The sequence below is a fragment of the Phyllostomus discolor genome, chromosome 3, assembly GCF_004126475.2.
Source record: "Phyllostomus discolor isolate MPI-MPIP mPhyDis1 chromosome 3, mPhyDis1.pri.v3, whole genome shotgun sequence".
In the NCBI taxonomy this organism is placed as follows: domain Eukaryota; kingdom Metazoa; phylum Chordata; class Mammalia; order Chiroptera; family Phyllostomidae; genus Phyllostomus; species Phyllostomus discolor.
Genome location: NC_040905.2, coordinates 80,691,361 through 80,704,927, shown reverse-complemented (window position 1 = coordinate 80,704,927; position 13,567 = coordinate 80,691,361). Strand labels below are relative to the sequence as shown.

General features: G+C 36.4%; 1 protein-coding gene across 7 annotated transcripts in view; it reads right to left on the bottom strand.

Moving 5' to 3' along the window:
* The window catches only part of DMXL1 (Dmx like 1), a 152,750-nt gene extending 140,671 nt beyond the window's left edge, over positions 1-12,079 (bottom strand). For all 7 annotated transcript variants that reach the window (XM_036020679.1, XM_036020680.1, XM_036020681.1 and 4 more), the window contains exon 1: positions 11,949-12,079. In XM_036020679.1, the coding sequence (XP_035876572.1) occupies positions 11,949-12,035 (87 nt within the window). In that variant the 5' untranslated portion in view covers positions 12,036-12,079. The remainder of the gene's footprint in view (positions 1-11,948) is intronic.
* Between the last annotated feature and the right edge of the window lie 1,488 nt (positions 12,080-13,567).

Sequence of the window (13,567 nt, the reverse complement as noted above, 5' to 3'; positions counted from 1 at the left end):
TACTATTTCTACTTTGCTTCTTTTAACATTCTCTCTTTGTCTCTGAATTTTGGCATTTTAATTATGATGTGTCTTGGAGTGGGCCTCTTTGGGTTCATCTTGATTGGGACCCTCTGTGCTTCCTGGACTTGCATGACTTTTTCTCTCATCAAGTTAGGGAAGTTTTCTGTCATTACTTTTTCAAAGAAGTTTTCTAACCCTTACTCCTTTTCTTCTCCTTCTCGTATCCCTATTATATAGATATTATCATGTTTTGTGTTGTCCTGAAGCTCCCTTAACATCTCTTAGATCTTTCAGGTTTTGTTTTGGGTTTTTGTTTTTCATTTTTTTTGCTCTGGGAATTTTTTTCTACCTTGTGCTCTAGCTTGCTGATTCAATTGTCTGTTTCATCTAACCTGCTTTTAATTCCTTCTACTGTGTTCTTCATTTCAGATATTGTATGTTTCATTTCCTCCTGCCTCTTATTTAAAGCTTCTATATCCTTTTTCACACTGATGTAGTTCTCAGTAAGTTCCTTGAAGCTTTTCTGGAGTTCTCTGAGGTTCTCACTGAGCTTCTTAAACATCCTTATAACCATTATTTTGAACTTGATGTCTGATAGTTTGGTTGCCTCAATTTCGTTTTATAGTCTTTGAACAATTCCTCCTTTCCTTTTGATTTGGGATTGTTTCTTTGTCTCTCCATTTTTGGTGACTTTTCTTGATTGTTTTCCTGCTTGTCAGATTTATCTACTTTGATTCCCGGTCTTCATGGCATGATCTTCTGTAGTAGGAGACCTGCGGGACTCAGTGGTGCAATCTCCTGGAATCAGCTGTGCCTGATGCTCTTGTGCTGCCCTTTATGACTTTTATATGTGGTTGTAATTGGGTTTTGGTTGTTGTTGAGTCATTCTTTGGTGGACTCTTCCCTCTGGCTGACTGAGAGTCACTCCGCCCTCCACATCTTGTATACTGTTGTACAGGTGCTGCCAGAGCAAAAACCAAATGGCTCAGGAAACAGACCCACACCTGCAAAGATATGCTCCACCCACAATTACACTATCAAGAGTCAACACGCCAATATTAGTAAAGGTGAAAAGAGATTAAGACTGTAACAGGAAAGGAAAAATGAATATGAGATGACTAACTGAAAGAAAGATTTTACGAGGGTAGAAGGAAGGGCAATAATATGAGTGGGGAATAGAGATAAGGCAAAGTGGGGAAGAGAATAAAATTTACTTCATAACTAAAAAAGGGAGGATGGAAGTTGGAATGGAGTAAGAAAAGTGTGTAGTATTAGGTTAAAACTGAAATTTAAAGAAAAAAATTGTATATATCTAGTGAGAGAAAAAACAATCACAACTACATATATAAATATAAATAAATAATATGGCTCTAATTGCAGAAAAATCTCCACCACAGAGATCAATAACCAATGAGCTAAGATTTATATAGGTACAACGGGAATAAGAGGACACAAAGAAAGAAGAACTTAAGAGGCGTCTAGAGGAAAGAGCAGTCATTTTGAGAGGATAGAGGGAGAAGGGATACTAAAAGTACAGGATGAAAACCCAGCTAAGACAGGGAAAAATTAATGTTTAAAACAAAAAAAGGCAGGAGGGAGGGCAGGAGGATGGCAAAAAGGAGTAGCAGAGGGAAACAGTGAAATTTGAGATTTGAAATACAAAGATAGTCACTATGTAGAAATAAGACTGACAAAGTGTAACAACAACCACCTTATGCACTACTTATGAGCAAAGTTTGATAAAGGTGGAGAGAGAACACAGGTATTTAAGAGCGGAAAAAAGAATGTGAGATGACCAATGACAGGAAAAATGGTTTTGAGAGGCTGGAGGGGGTAGAAATAGTTAAGAGTGCAGAATAGAAACAAGTTGTAACAAGTGAGAAAACAAAATTTGAAACAAAAATAAGAAGGTAAAAGAGGGTAAAAGAAGGGAGGAACAAAATATGAGATTTGAAATAAACTATAATATAAAATCTATTGAGTTATTATACACAAGCTTGATGAAATGAATGTTAAACTCCCCAGAGACCCTTGCATAGGTGAAAATCCACAAAGTAGCAGGGTTATATTTATTTTATTTTTTATATATATAATATATATTATTAATATTTATATTATATAAAATATACATAATATATAACATATATATACATTTTAATATATGTATATTAAAGTTTTATAAACCCTTCCCACATTCCTATAAACCTTTCCCGCTCTCTTATTAACCTTTCCCACATTCTTATAAACACTTCATATGCTCTTAAACACTTTCTACACTTTTAAACCTACGTAATTTTAACAACATATAAAATACTATGTGGGTACTCACCAGGGAAATATACAGCCATCCTTCGCTATATCGCGGTTCACTTATTTGCGGCTTCACTGTATCACAGGTTTTTTAAAACCCATGGGACGACTGTACCAGGGATCTACTGTCTGTGGCTGACTCCTTCAGTTGTTCATCATTACTCTAGAAACAGCAGTCAGGCTTAAGCTCCACAGGGTTGGGCAGAGTAACCCCTGTGGGCAGGACTACTGCTTCCCCACAGGAAGCTGATGCCACTCAGAGAGGGGTGATCTGCCTAAGCAAGATGGCTTCTGCAGAATGGGATGACTTAGCACCAGGGTTCTGGTGGCTGTTCTCTCAGTCCTCTCCCCAAAGCCACTGGTCCCAGTCTTTCTTCAAGTATCTCTAGTCCTCTGTCCTCCCTTTGCCAGAGCCCAGGGTTAGTGGCTGCAAATGCAAATTTATTCATTGGCCCTTTAAAAGGCTTTTTGCATCTCCAGCTGTCTGGAGATGAGAAACCCTGGCAGAGAGAAACCCTGCCACTTTTTGCAGCTGGACATGTTCTGGGTACTTTTCAGGCTCTGGTGCTGTCAGCTGGGGAGTCCAGCTTTGGGGTTTGACCCCACACTTCTCAGTGGGAATCCCCCAGAAATATTCCTCTGGCACTTCAGCTGCCACCTGTGGGAGCCCAGTCAGCCCTCTTGCATCTCCTCTGCACTCTGTACCAGTCATGTTGTGGTGAAGCTGTGTCTTCTGTCTGTTCATGGTTACAAGACTTCTCTCTTGCTATTGTTCATTGCTTATTCCGGATGATTTCTTGGCAATTTTTAAAAAATTTTCAGATTGGTCCTGGGAGGAGGTTAGTGTAGCTTCCACTCACTCCTCTGCCATCTTGGATCTCCTTTTAATCTTGGTTTTTAATATCATTCCCACTAAAAGAAACCAGGGTTCTCCAAAAAAACAAAAAGGCTAATTACAGGGCTGGGGAAGGGAAGCTATAATGAGAGCCCAGAACACCTTGTTATGCCAGAAAGATAGTCGTGTTAAAAAAATAAAATATGGGGTAAAAATCATCCTCAATGGATGCCTAATTCTTTGGAAATTTTTGATAAGAATGAGGATATCTTCTATGTGGTCATAAAGTATCTTTCACTCACTGCTTATTATCACTGGGGGAAAGCAAACCAGTTTTATAGTGGAAACACTGGGTGACACCTTGATGGGTCATCAAAATTAATATCAAATGACATTATTAATGACAGATAATCATGTGCCTCCAAATGTAATATCCAGAGAAGGATACATCATTACCCATTTTTGGGCAAAAATGAATAACTTCATTCTAATTAAGAGGAAACATCAGACAAATGCAAAATGAGAAAAGGCTGTTTTTTTTAAAAGGGAGAGGGAGGTACTATATTCTTCAAATGTCAATGTCAAAGTGAAATTTTAAAAAGGAACAGAAAAACAATGCTTAAGAGACATGATAACTAAATGTTATACCTGACCATGTACTAAATCCTGAACTGTAACAGGTGAAATGCTGTAGAGGACACCGTTATACCAACTAACAAAACCAGAACATGAATAATACATTACATAAAAGTAGTATATCAATATAAATTTATGAAGTTGATAACTGTACTATAGTTATATAGACTAATATCCATATTATGAAATATAAACTAAATCATTTAGGGTAAACAGTCATGATGTATATAACTCACCCTCAAATAGTTTAGAAAAAAATTTTTGTAGGAACAAACACACATATGGTATGCACAAATGACAAAGAAAATAGGGTTAAATTATTATCAATAGCCAAGCTAGGTAATAAGAATACAGTGTTCCTTGCACTATTTTTATTTTATTTTCTAGGCATGAAATTATTTCAAAATATTTATTTTCCATGTAGTAATAAAAACATCTAAAACCTAAATAATTATTTCCAAAAATATTAAAAAGTACTTCTGTCTTCCAGAAACCACAGTCATCTGAGACTACTTTTTTCTCCTTGGCATTATGTTTCAAGGCAAATGCTTTTTGTTGGTATCCCATTTAACCCTCATAACAAATCCTAAGTTTATAATCAACAGAAATGTATCCAAATGCACACTAAGAGACATGTACAGGGACATTCATATCTACTCATAAAAGCCCCAAAGTAGAAGGAGCTCAAATATCCATCAACAATGCAATATACAACATAAGCTGTAGTATAATCATACAATGGAATACTAAAGCAATGATTCTCAAATTCTGTGGTCTCAGGAATCCTTTGCACTCTTAAGAAAGTATTAAGGGTAACCATCCTCCCTTCCCTCTACCCCAAATCTTTAGTTTATGTAGGTTACTACTATTAATATTTACTTTTTTAGAAATTAAAACAGAGAAAACATAATATATCAACTGCATTGGTAATCTAAGCCTCCCAACAAATAAAAGTCCAGGACTAAATAACTTCATCAGTGAACTCTACCACACATTTAAAGAAGAATTTACACCAATCTTCTTCAAAACTTGTCCCAAAAATTGAAGAAGAGGGAACATTTCCAAATTTATTTTACAAGGGCAACATTACCCGGATACCAAAGCTAGACGAAGATAACACAAGAAATTACAAACCAATATCCCCGATAAACAAAGATGCAAAAATCTTCAAGATACTAACAAACTGATTGTAAAAACACATTAAAAAGTCCATACACCATAATCAAGTGGGATTAATCCATGGGATACAAGGATCATTTAATAAAGGCATAAATAACAGGCCATATACAACAAGCTTTCACAACTAAGATTGTGAAACCTTTCTTCTAAGATCAGAAGCAAGACATGTGTGCCTACTCTCATGACTTCTATTCAATATATTACTAGAAATCCTAGACAGAGAAATTAAGCAAGAAAAATAAATAAGCTGGATTGGGAGTAAAAAGGAGAAAACTGCACTTGAACAATGATTAAAATAAAATTTTAAAATAAATAAATAAATAAAAGGCATTCAAATTGAAAAGATGTAAAACTGTGCCTGTTTGCATATAACAAGATATTATATAAAGAAACTCTAAAGGCTCCTCCAAAAAACTGTTAAAACTATTAAGTGAATTCAGCAAAGTTGCAAGATACAAAATCAACATTTAAAAAATTTCATTTTTATATACTAACAAACTATTCAAATTTTTTTCAAGCAATCTAATTCATTATAGCATCAAGAAGAATAAAATACTTAAAAATAAATTTAACTAAGGTGAAAGATCTTATACACTGAAAACTGTAAGACACTGATTAAAGAGACTGAAGATGACACAAATAAACAGAAAAATATTTTGTGCTCATGGATTGGAAAAATATTATTAAAATGTCTATGTTACCCAAAGCAATCTACAGACTGAACACAATCCCTAGCAAAATTCCAATGGCATTAAAAAAAATATCCTAAAATTTATATGGAACCACAAAATATCCCAAATAGCCAAAACAATCTTGAGCAAAAAGAACTAAGCTGGAGTCGTCATACTACTTGATTTCAAATTATATTATAAAACTATGATAATCGAAACAGTATAGTTTTGTCATAAAAAGACACATAGAACAAAGAAACAGAATCTCATACATAAACCCAAGCATATATAACCAACTAATCATTAACAAAGTCACCAAGAATACATCATGGGGAAAGGATAGTTTCTTCAATAAATGGTGTTGGGAAAACTGGACAGCCACATGTAAAAGAATGAAATTGAACCCTTATCTTATATCATACATAAAAGTCAACTAAAAATAAAGATGTGAACATTAATAACTGCAACCATAAAACTTCTAGAAGAAAACAGGAAACAAGTTCCCTGACATTGATCTTAGTGATGATTTTTGTTTATTTGACACAAAAAGGAAAGCAAAAGCAAAAACAAACAAATGGGACTACATCAAACAAAAAACTTCTATACAGCGAAAGAAAATGATCATACCTGACAAGGACTTAATATTCAAAATAGCTATGGAATTCATACAACTCAATAGCAAAAAACAAAAACAAATAATCCAATTTAAAAAAGGACTAAGAACTTCAATAGAAATTGTTCCAAAGAAGACATACAATGGCTAATACATACATAAAAATATGTTCAACATCACTAATCATAAGGAAAACATAAATCAAAACCACAAAGAGCTATGACCTCAAATACCTGTTCAAAGGGTTATCGTAAAAAAGACAAGAGAAAATGAGTTTTGGTGAAGGTGTTGAGAAAAAGCAACCCCTGTGCCCTCTTGGTGGAAATGTAAACTAAAATAGCCTCTATGGAATACAGTTCTTCAGAAAATAATATAAAATTATCATCATCCAGCAATCCTGCTTCTGGGTATACATCCAAAGATGATGAAATCACTATCTGGAAGAAACATCTGCATTCCCATACTCATTGCATAATTACTCTCAATAGCCAAGACATAGAAACAATCTAAGTTCCTGAAGTATGAATGGACATATACAATGAAATACTATTTGGCTATAAAAAGGAAATCCTGTCTTTTGTGACAACTTTGAGGACACTGTGCTAACTAAAAAACATTGTACTCTTAGAACAGAAAGCAGAATGGTGGTTGCCAGGGGGTGATGGGTGGGGGAAATAGGACACACTGGTTAAAGGGTACAAACTTTCAGTTATCAGGTGAGTAAGCTCCAGAGATCTCATGTAGTGCATGGTGACTATAGTTAATACTGTATTGTATACTTGAAAATTGCTATGTGAGTAAACCTTTAATATTCTCACCATAACAACAACACAACAGTAATTGTGTGAGTAAAGGATGTGTTAATCAACCTTATTGTGGTAAAAATTTCACTACATATATATAAAATCATCACATTATATATCTTAAGCTTACACAATGATTTATGCTAATTATACATCAATAAAACTGGGGGGGGGAGCTAAGTTGGTACAGATGATAACTGGGTATCATCCAAAATGACTTGAAATAGACATTTTGTTACAGGTAGCTCTAATAATTATTAGTATTATTTCAAGTCTCTATAGTTTATATGACATAATGAGGTAATAAGGAAGTACACACTTGCACATGCACACACACAAAAAGAAAACAGGTAAAACAACCTGTAAATTAAATTAAACTTTTAATTTAAAATGGGCTACACATGAATTTAAAATAATTTGCCACTAAATTCTTTAATAAAAATCATCCATCTACCTAGTTTTAAATAAAAACCTAAGATGTAGCATACATCTTAGAAATACATTATATTTCTAGAACAAAATCTAAACTAGTTTTACAGATTTTCTAATAAATTATTCTCAAAAACCCACTTCAAGGTGCCTTGGCTGTATTGTGGAAGGTTATCAAAACCGTAAGAATAGCACTGGTTTATCCAATACACTGTCATGTTACTTTGTCTTCAAAGTTAATTGGTACACTAGCTGCTTCTGATTATAATCAGAGCAATCTATGGCTAACCAATTAAAATTAAATTGACAAGTGAAATGCACAATTTAATTATGCATTTAAATGCATAATTTAAGTGAGATGCACAGGAAAAACTGAGTTCATATGTGTGCTAGCAAGCATATACTAAAAACATGATATTTAATTTTAACTTTTGGCAGACCATCTGGAATATTCTAAATTTCAAAAATTATCTAAGATTGTAAGAGGCAGTATTCTAACTTGGAAATCCTGGGATTTCTGTAAAACATTTAGATTTCCTGTTTTTACCAACAGTGCCAAGTAAATATTCCAAAGAATTTCTTCCTTGTATATTTCCTGGATAAAGGACTTATATTTGGTATGTTGTAATTAACATTTTTCTCACTTTTAAAAACAATGTTAAGAATTAGTATTACTTCAATAATCTTAAAGGTACTTTAATTCTATTTAAAACAAAGTATTTTAAAACAGGTCAAATTTTAAAAACAAAGTCTAATTTAATACTCATAATGGCATATGAATACCACAAAAATCTCTTTCTCCAGGTGTGAACAGTATTAAACTTTCCCCTAGTGTATTCTCTCCACCCACAAAGATCCACAGTCCCCCTGCAAAAAAAAAACCTTTCCATCCTTCCACCTTTAATGGATTCTCTGGAGTAGCCATTTTCAACCAGTGTTCTGCAATAATTTTTTAAAAACATGCAATACCTGACTATTTAGTCAGGGGCACCGACCTCTTCTCCTTTAGATTGTCAAACAAAGAAATGCCAACAGCCTAGACAATAGCCATCCAGTGTGAATGCCCTGTCTTGAACAATAAATACATTGTTATATAATAGAGCTGCAATACTGGTCACGTTGCATATTAAAGTTGCATCTGATTGGTTAATTTTTGGTACCAGAATCCTTATATATAAGCACAGGCACTTGATTTTTTAAAAAGTCACTCTGGAGTAAGAAAGGTAGGTAATTGCTATTACTACTACTACTACTACTACTACTACCGTAAACCAATCAAAGTTATACTTATTTTTTGTCAGAGCATGCAAAAAATATATTTGGTATGCCACCAAATTTTAGTAATTAGTTTATGTGTGCCATGAGATGAACAATATTGAAAATCACTGCTCCAGAGTGAATAAAAGTTAAACTAGAGGATGCTTACTAAGACAGAAAGTAGAGGAAGGAGAATGCTAATTAAGCCTCAGTTCTCTATCAACAGCCAGAGAGTTGCAGTCAGTCTCTTGACTTCTAATCTGGGTCACCTTGGCTGGGAACACTAGGTTTCCTAATTCAAAAGGGAGCCTGGACCTATAACATGTTTACTTTCCCTCCTATAGCAAAGATGTTTAAATCCATAGTAGACACAGGAAGTCAAATAGTAAAAAAATCTATTTGTCTCTTAGAAATTAATTCCCTTTCCATTTCATTCAAAACAGTTTCAACACTTAGTATAAATAAACTACAAAATGAAAAGAAAAAAAGAAATTTAAAAAGTTTACACTTTTACCTGCCCAGATATACAACTAACTATAAAGGACCAGGCTGGAAATCAAATCCGGTTAATGACTCTAGTATTAGGTCTCATCAGTACTTTAATTGCTGTTCTGGATGCTCACAATGAAATCATGCAAGACATATACAAGGTAAGGCTGGTTAATGATATAATGAAAGTGCAAATAGTGCTTTGAAAGTATGAGATATGGTCACTGACTACTAGTAGCTTTCATACTAAGAGCAAAGTCAAAACAGTTTAATGCCAGTTTAAGTAGTAAAAAAAGTATCTAATTCTTGAATATACTTACTATATCAGTAATTGTATATTTTAAACTCTAGACCCCACAAAAAATGGCATTCAATTTCATTTAAACTTAAAACTTGACACACTTTGTAGGAAAACAGGATTTCAACTCTTGTAATCTTTCAAAACAAAAACAGATAAGTTATCTGCAAATATGCAAAGGGGGAGGTACAAACACAAGACTGTGTTCACAGAATGCATAACATACCAGGAGGAATAAAAGAATTCTTCACAAGGGGCCTGGGAGAAAAAAGACTTCATGTCCTTACCTTAAATTAAGTACAACTGGAATTTAGAGAGATTTTTTTTTAGTGTGCACAAACCATGTACCATTAATGTTTGCTATTTTTCTATCCAAGAAAAAGAATTCAAAATCAAAAGTGGTTAAAAAATAAAATTCAAGATGTAAACAGTAGATTCTGCTCTTAACGTAAAAGAAAAATGGGCAATTCCAAAAGAAGTAAATTTAAGATATATATATTCACATATGTATTCCAGGAAACTGAGGACAAAAAAAGTTTAGTTTATAATAGAACTACCAACTTAATGTCAGAAATGAATTGGCTGCAAAGGAAAAAAGATGACTGTCAATCCTTGAACTACCACCAAAACTACAGAGAACTGGGTCTCTTCACACTAAACAATGACAAAAAATTATTTTTGCTCTATTTACTATAATGCTTCCTGAGATCTGGAAGAAATCTTCAGTAGGCTTGGTGGGAGAAGATCAAAGTCTGGTCTATGGAAATGGACTTTAAAATTCAGCAGGAGGGAGCAACAAGCTGCATGATGGTGTAGGAGACTATATGCTTTGGCACATTAACTCACCTCTCCTTGACAATCACATGGAGGCATGCATCAAGGTTTTATATACACTTTAGATGGATTATCTACGTATATAAATAGGCCAGCATATTGGATGTGCTTTGAAGTTCATTGCTTACATAGATCCTTCAAGTTCTTAGAATTTACATTGGAGAAAGCACATAACTTTATAGATGTTACAATCTTACGATCTCCCCTGGGAAAACCTTCTTGGGTAGATGCTGTCTATTCCCTCCCTCTAAATAGCAAGAGCCGAGAGCCATATACAACTACAGTTGCTCACTGAAGCCCTCCGAGTTCACTCTTCTGAGTATTCTGGCCAGGTTAACATTTAGAATTAGAATCTCTAAAACTGCTAGGGTCAAGTGCAAGCTGACAAGTGCATATGTGACTCTACGGGGGAAGTACAGACTATTTCAAAGCAAAGTATTTGGTTGGCATAAACCTAAAAGCACAATTCAGAAATTAAATGCCTGTACCATGTTAAATAATAACCATTATTTATTCTGACTGACAAAGACCACACACACACAGAAAATCTAAAGTAGACAAAAAGAAAAACTGGGTATCTGTCAAGCAGTTTACTTTGTTTCACTTGTTTATGCAAACTTTAGTTTTACTTTTAATCATAACTAAGCAATAGCTACACAAGTTGTAGCGTCAGCATTATAAATACATTGTTCAGATATAGGGTTATCATGTGAATACTGACTTACGGTTTGAAGTTATTATAAAAACTATAATTAAGGCAGAAATTTCCATTATAGTAGTAAGTATGCAGAAATTTGGGGCCCTCTTCCCTCCAATATCTGGATAAGACTAATGAAAAAGCAAATCACTTTCAATAAACCTTAACCTTGAATTATCACTACATAGCAAAAAGGAGTTTTGCTGAAAACAGTAATACAACTTTTAGTAACTGACGTAAGCAGTCCAAAATAAGTAAGTTCCCCAGGATACTAAACAGTTACAGATGAAATTCAATGGACCGCAGGAGTAAATTATTTACGAAAAACGTTTTTTCTTTCTAGAGTTATTCCTCAGTAAATCTGAATAAATTAAAATTGCTGTTTCACTATATTTTTAACCCACGCTACTTGTTAACAATTGGTAACTGAAGACACCCACTCTTTCTAACTACATGGATACTTGACCTTAATTTAGAATAACAAATGAAATCAATCCCAACTATTTCTAAAGTTAACAATTTTTGCTGTGCAGTGGGGTAATAAAAAGCTCCCCACTACCGCCGCCCTCCCCCCACACAAAACGATTTTTGTATAAACGACTTTGGCAAGCCCAAGGACGGCAGACTAAACACTTAAAATACCCCACAAAACATTCTAACTTCCGAGTTTAGGCTCTGTACAGTAAGTACGTGAAAGACCAAAAGGTTTCTGCCCCCTTCCCTCCCCAAGGCCAGCTGCGCTGGACCCTAGGGGGCGGGGACCTCTGTAAGGACCTAGGGGACCCCCAGGAGACGACAACGCGAGTTCGGCCTCTGCCCGTCATTCAGAGCCGAGCCTGGCTGACTCAGGGACGCGGACACACCATGGGCGACGCGGGAACCTCCCTTACTCACCGTGAAATGCTGGTCTCCGACGCTGCCCACGGAGAAGCAGTGGTCGCCGGGGTTCACAGCCCCGGTCAGCACTTGGTGCAGGTTCATGTCGGCGCCTTAGTCCAGCAACGGGCACTAAGGACCGATCATGCTCAGGATCAGCAGCGGCTTCCCTCCCTCCTTCCCTTAGGGGCGGCGGCCGCTCAGGGGCGGCAACCCCGACAGCGGCGGCGCCAAGAGCCGGAGCCGCTCAGCTGGGGCCCGGAGCTCATCCCGAGCCCCGGCTGGCTAGGCCTGGAGGGGGCGGGCCCCGAGGGCAGGCGGAGCGCCACGCCGGTCCGCGCACCTGTCACAACCCGCGCAGGCCCAGGTGAAGCTTGGGGTCGACTCTGAGACTTCCACCCCAGCCGGCTCAACGGCCTGAAAGGCCGCGCCCTCCACACACTTCTGGGGTCTGGGTGCCTGATTTTGACGCAGGCCGAGTAGCGTAGGCAGCTCGCTTGCCCTCCACGCCTAACCCGTCCCTTCCCAGCCCGGGCGTACGCCACCCCTACAGGCCTTGACTGCTCACTACTCGTCTCTAAGTTCCTTAGGACAAACTATCGCGAGATTTCCCGAAGGAACGTGGAGTATTTCGGTAGAGTCTGTTTTTTTTTTTTTTTTTTTTTTTAACCACCGTACAGTATACCAATCAGCAAGTGGCTAAGAAAACTTCTAGATGCTGGCCAATCCCGAGCTCCATCCCACCCTAGGACTCCTCCCACTAATGAGGAAAGACGGATGTTTTAGAAGCCTGAGAACGCTCTGTCCTTTTGGTTGTTGAATTTAGGGAGTCTGGTAGAAACGTAATGATCCTAGAATGAGATGGTAGTTTTTAAGTCATGCTTTAGGTTAGGGCTTAGTCTGACTGTTAACGCCAGAAAATGTAAAGGGGTGAAGTGCATTAGAAATGGAATTGTGGTGTCCTCGGTCCTAAGAGAGACTACAAATCCCAAGAAGCACCGTTCCTCTAGGCGACTCAGGAGTACTCCAAGTAAAGGCGACTCTGGATTGTCTCTGCCCTGGGTTAATGGTACCTGGGTTTCTAACTTGCTGAAAAGGATAATTTTGAAAGATTTACGCACTTGACAAGTACTGAAATGTTTCGCCTAAGTTTCTCAGAAACATGAAATTTGAAGTCGTGCTATAATAATCCTGCGTCAGCCCTGCATTGAGTGTTTTGGAAAACCTAAAAATTCTGATTAGTGTCACAGTTACAACTGAGATTCCAACTCTCCTTGTATTATGACACAAGTTTTGTATTATTATTGATATACATTTGTTTATACAGGGTCCATCAGAAGTAATGCCTACTTTAGTGTGGTTGGTAGGGTAATAATATAGGTGTAATAATTTATAGTTTTAATTTGAGCAATACACCTAAAATGTCATATGGTGTGTTTGAGTGATATTGTTACATTACAAATTACATGCTTACGATTTTGTAATAAAAGGTCCTGTAATAAATAAAGGGGGGACATTATATGTGCCAGACCCTATATGTATCCTTCCATACATTGTGTTAGGGGCAGACTGTGCCCTGCTCTTCTCTGTATCCCCAAGTATCCAGCACAGTGCCAGTTCCAATTTACAAATTTCAT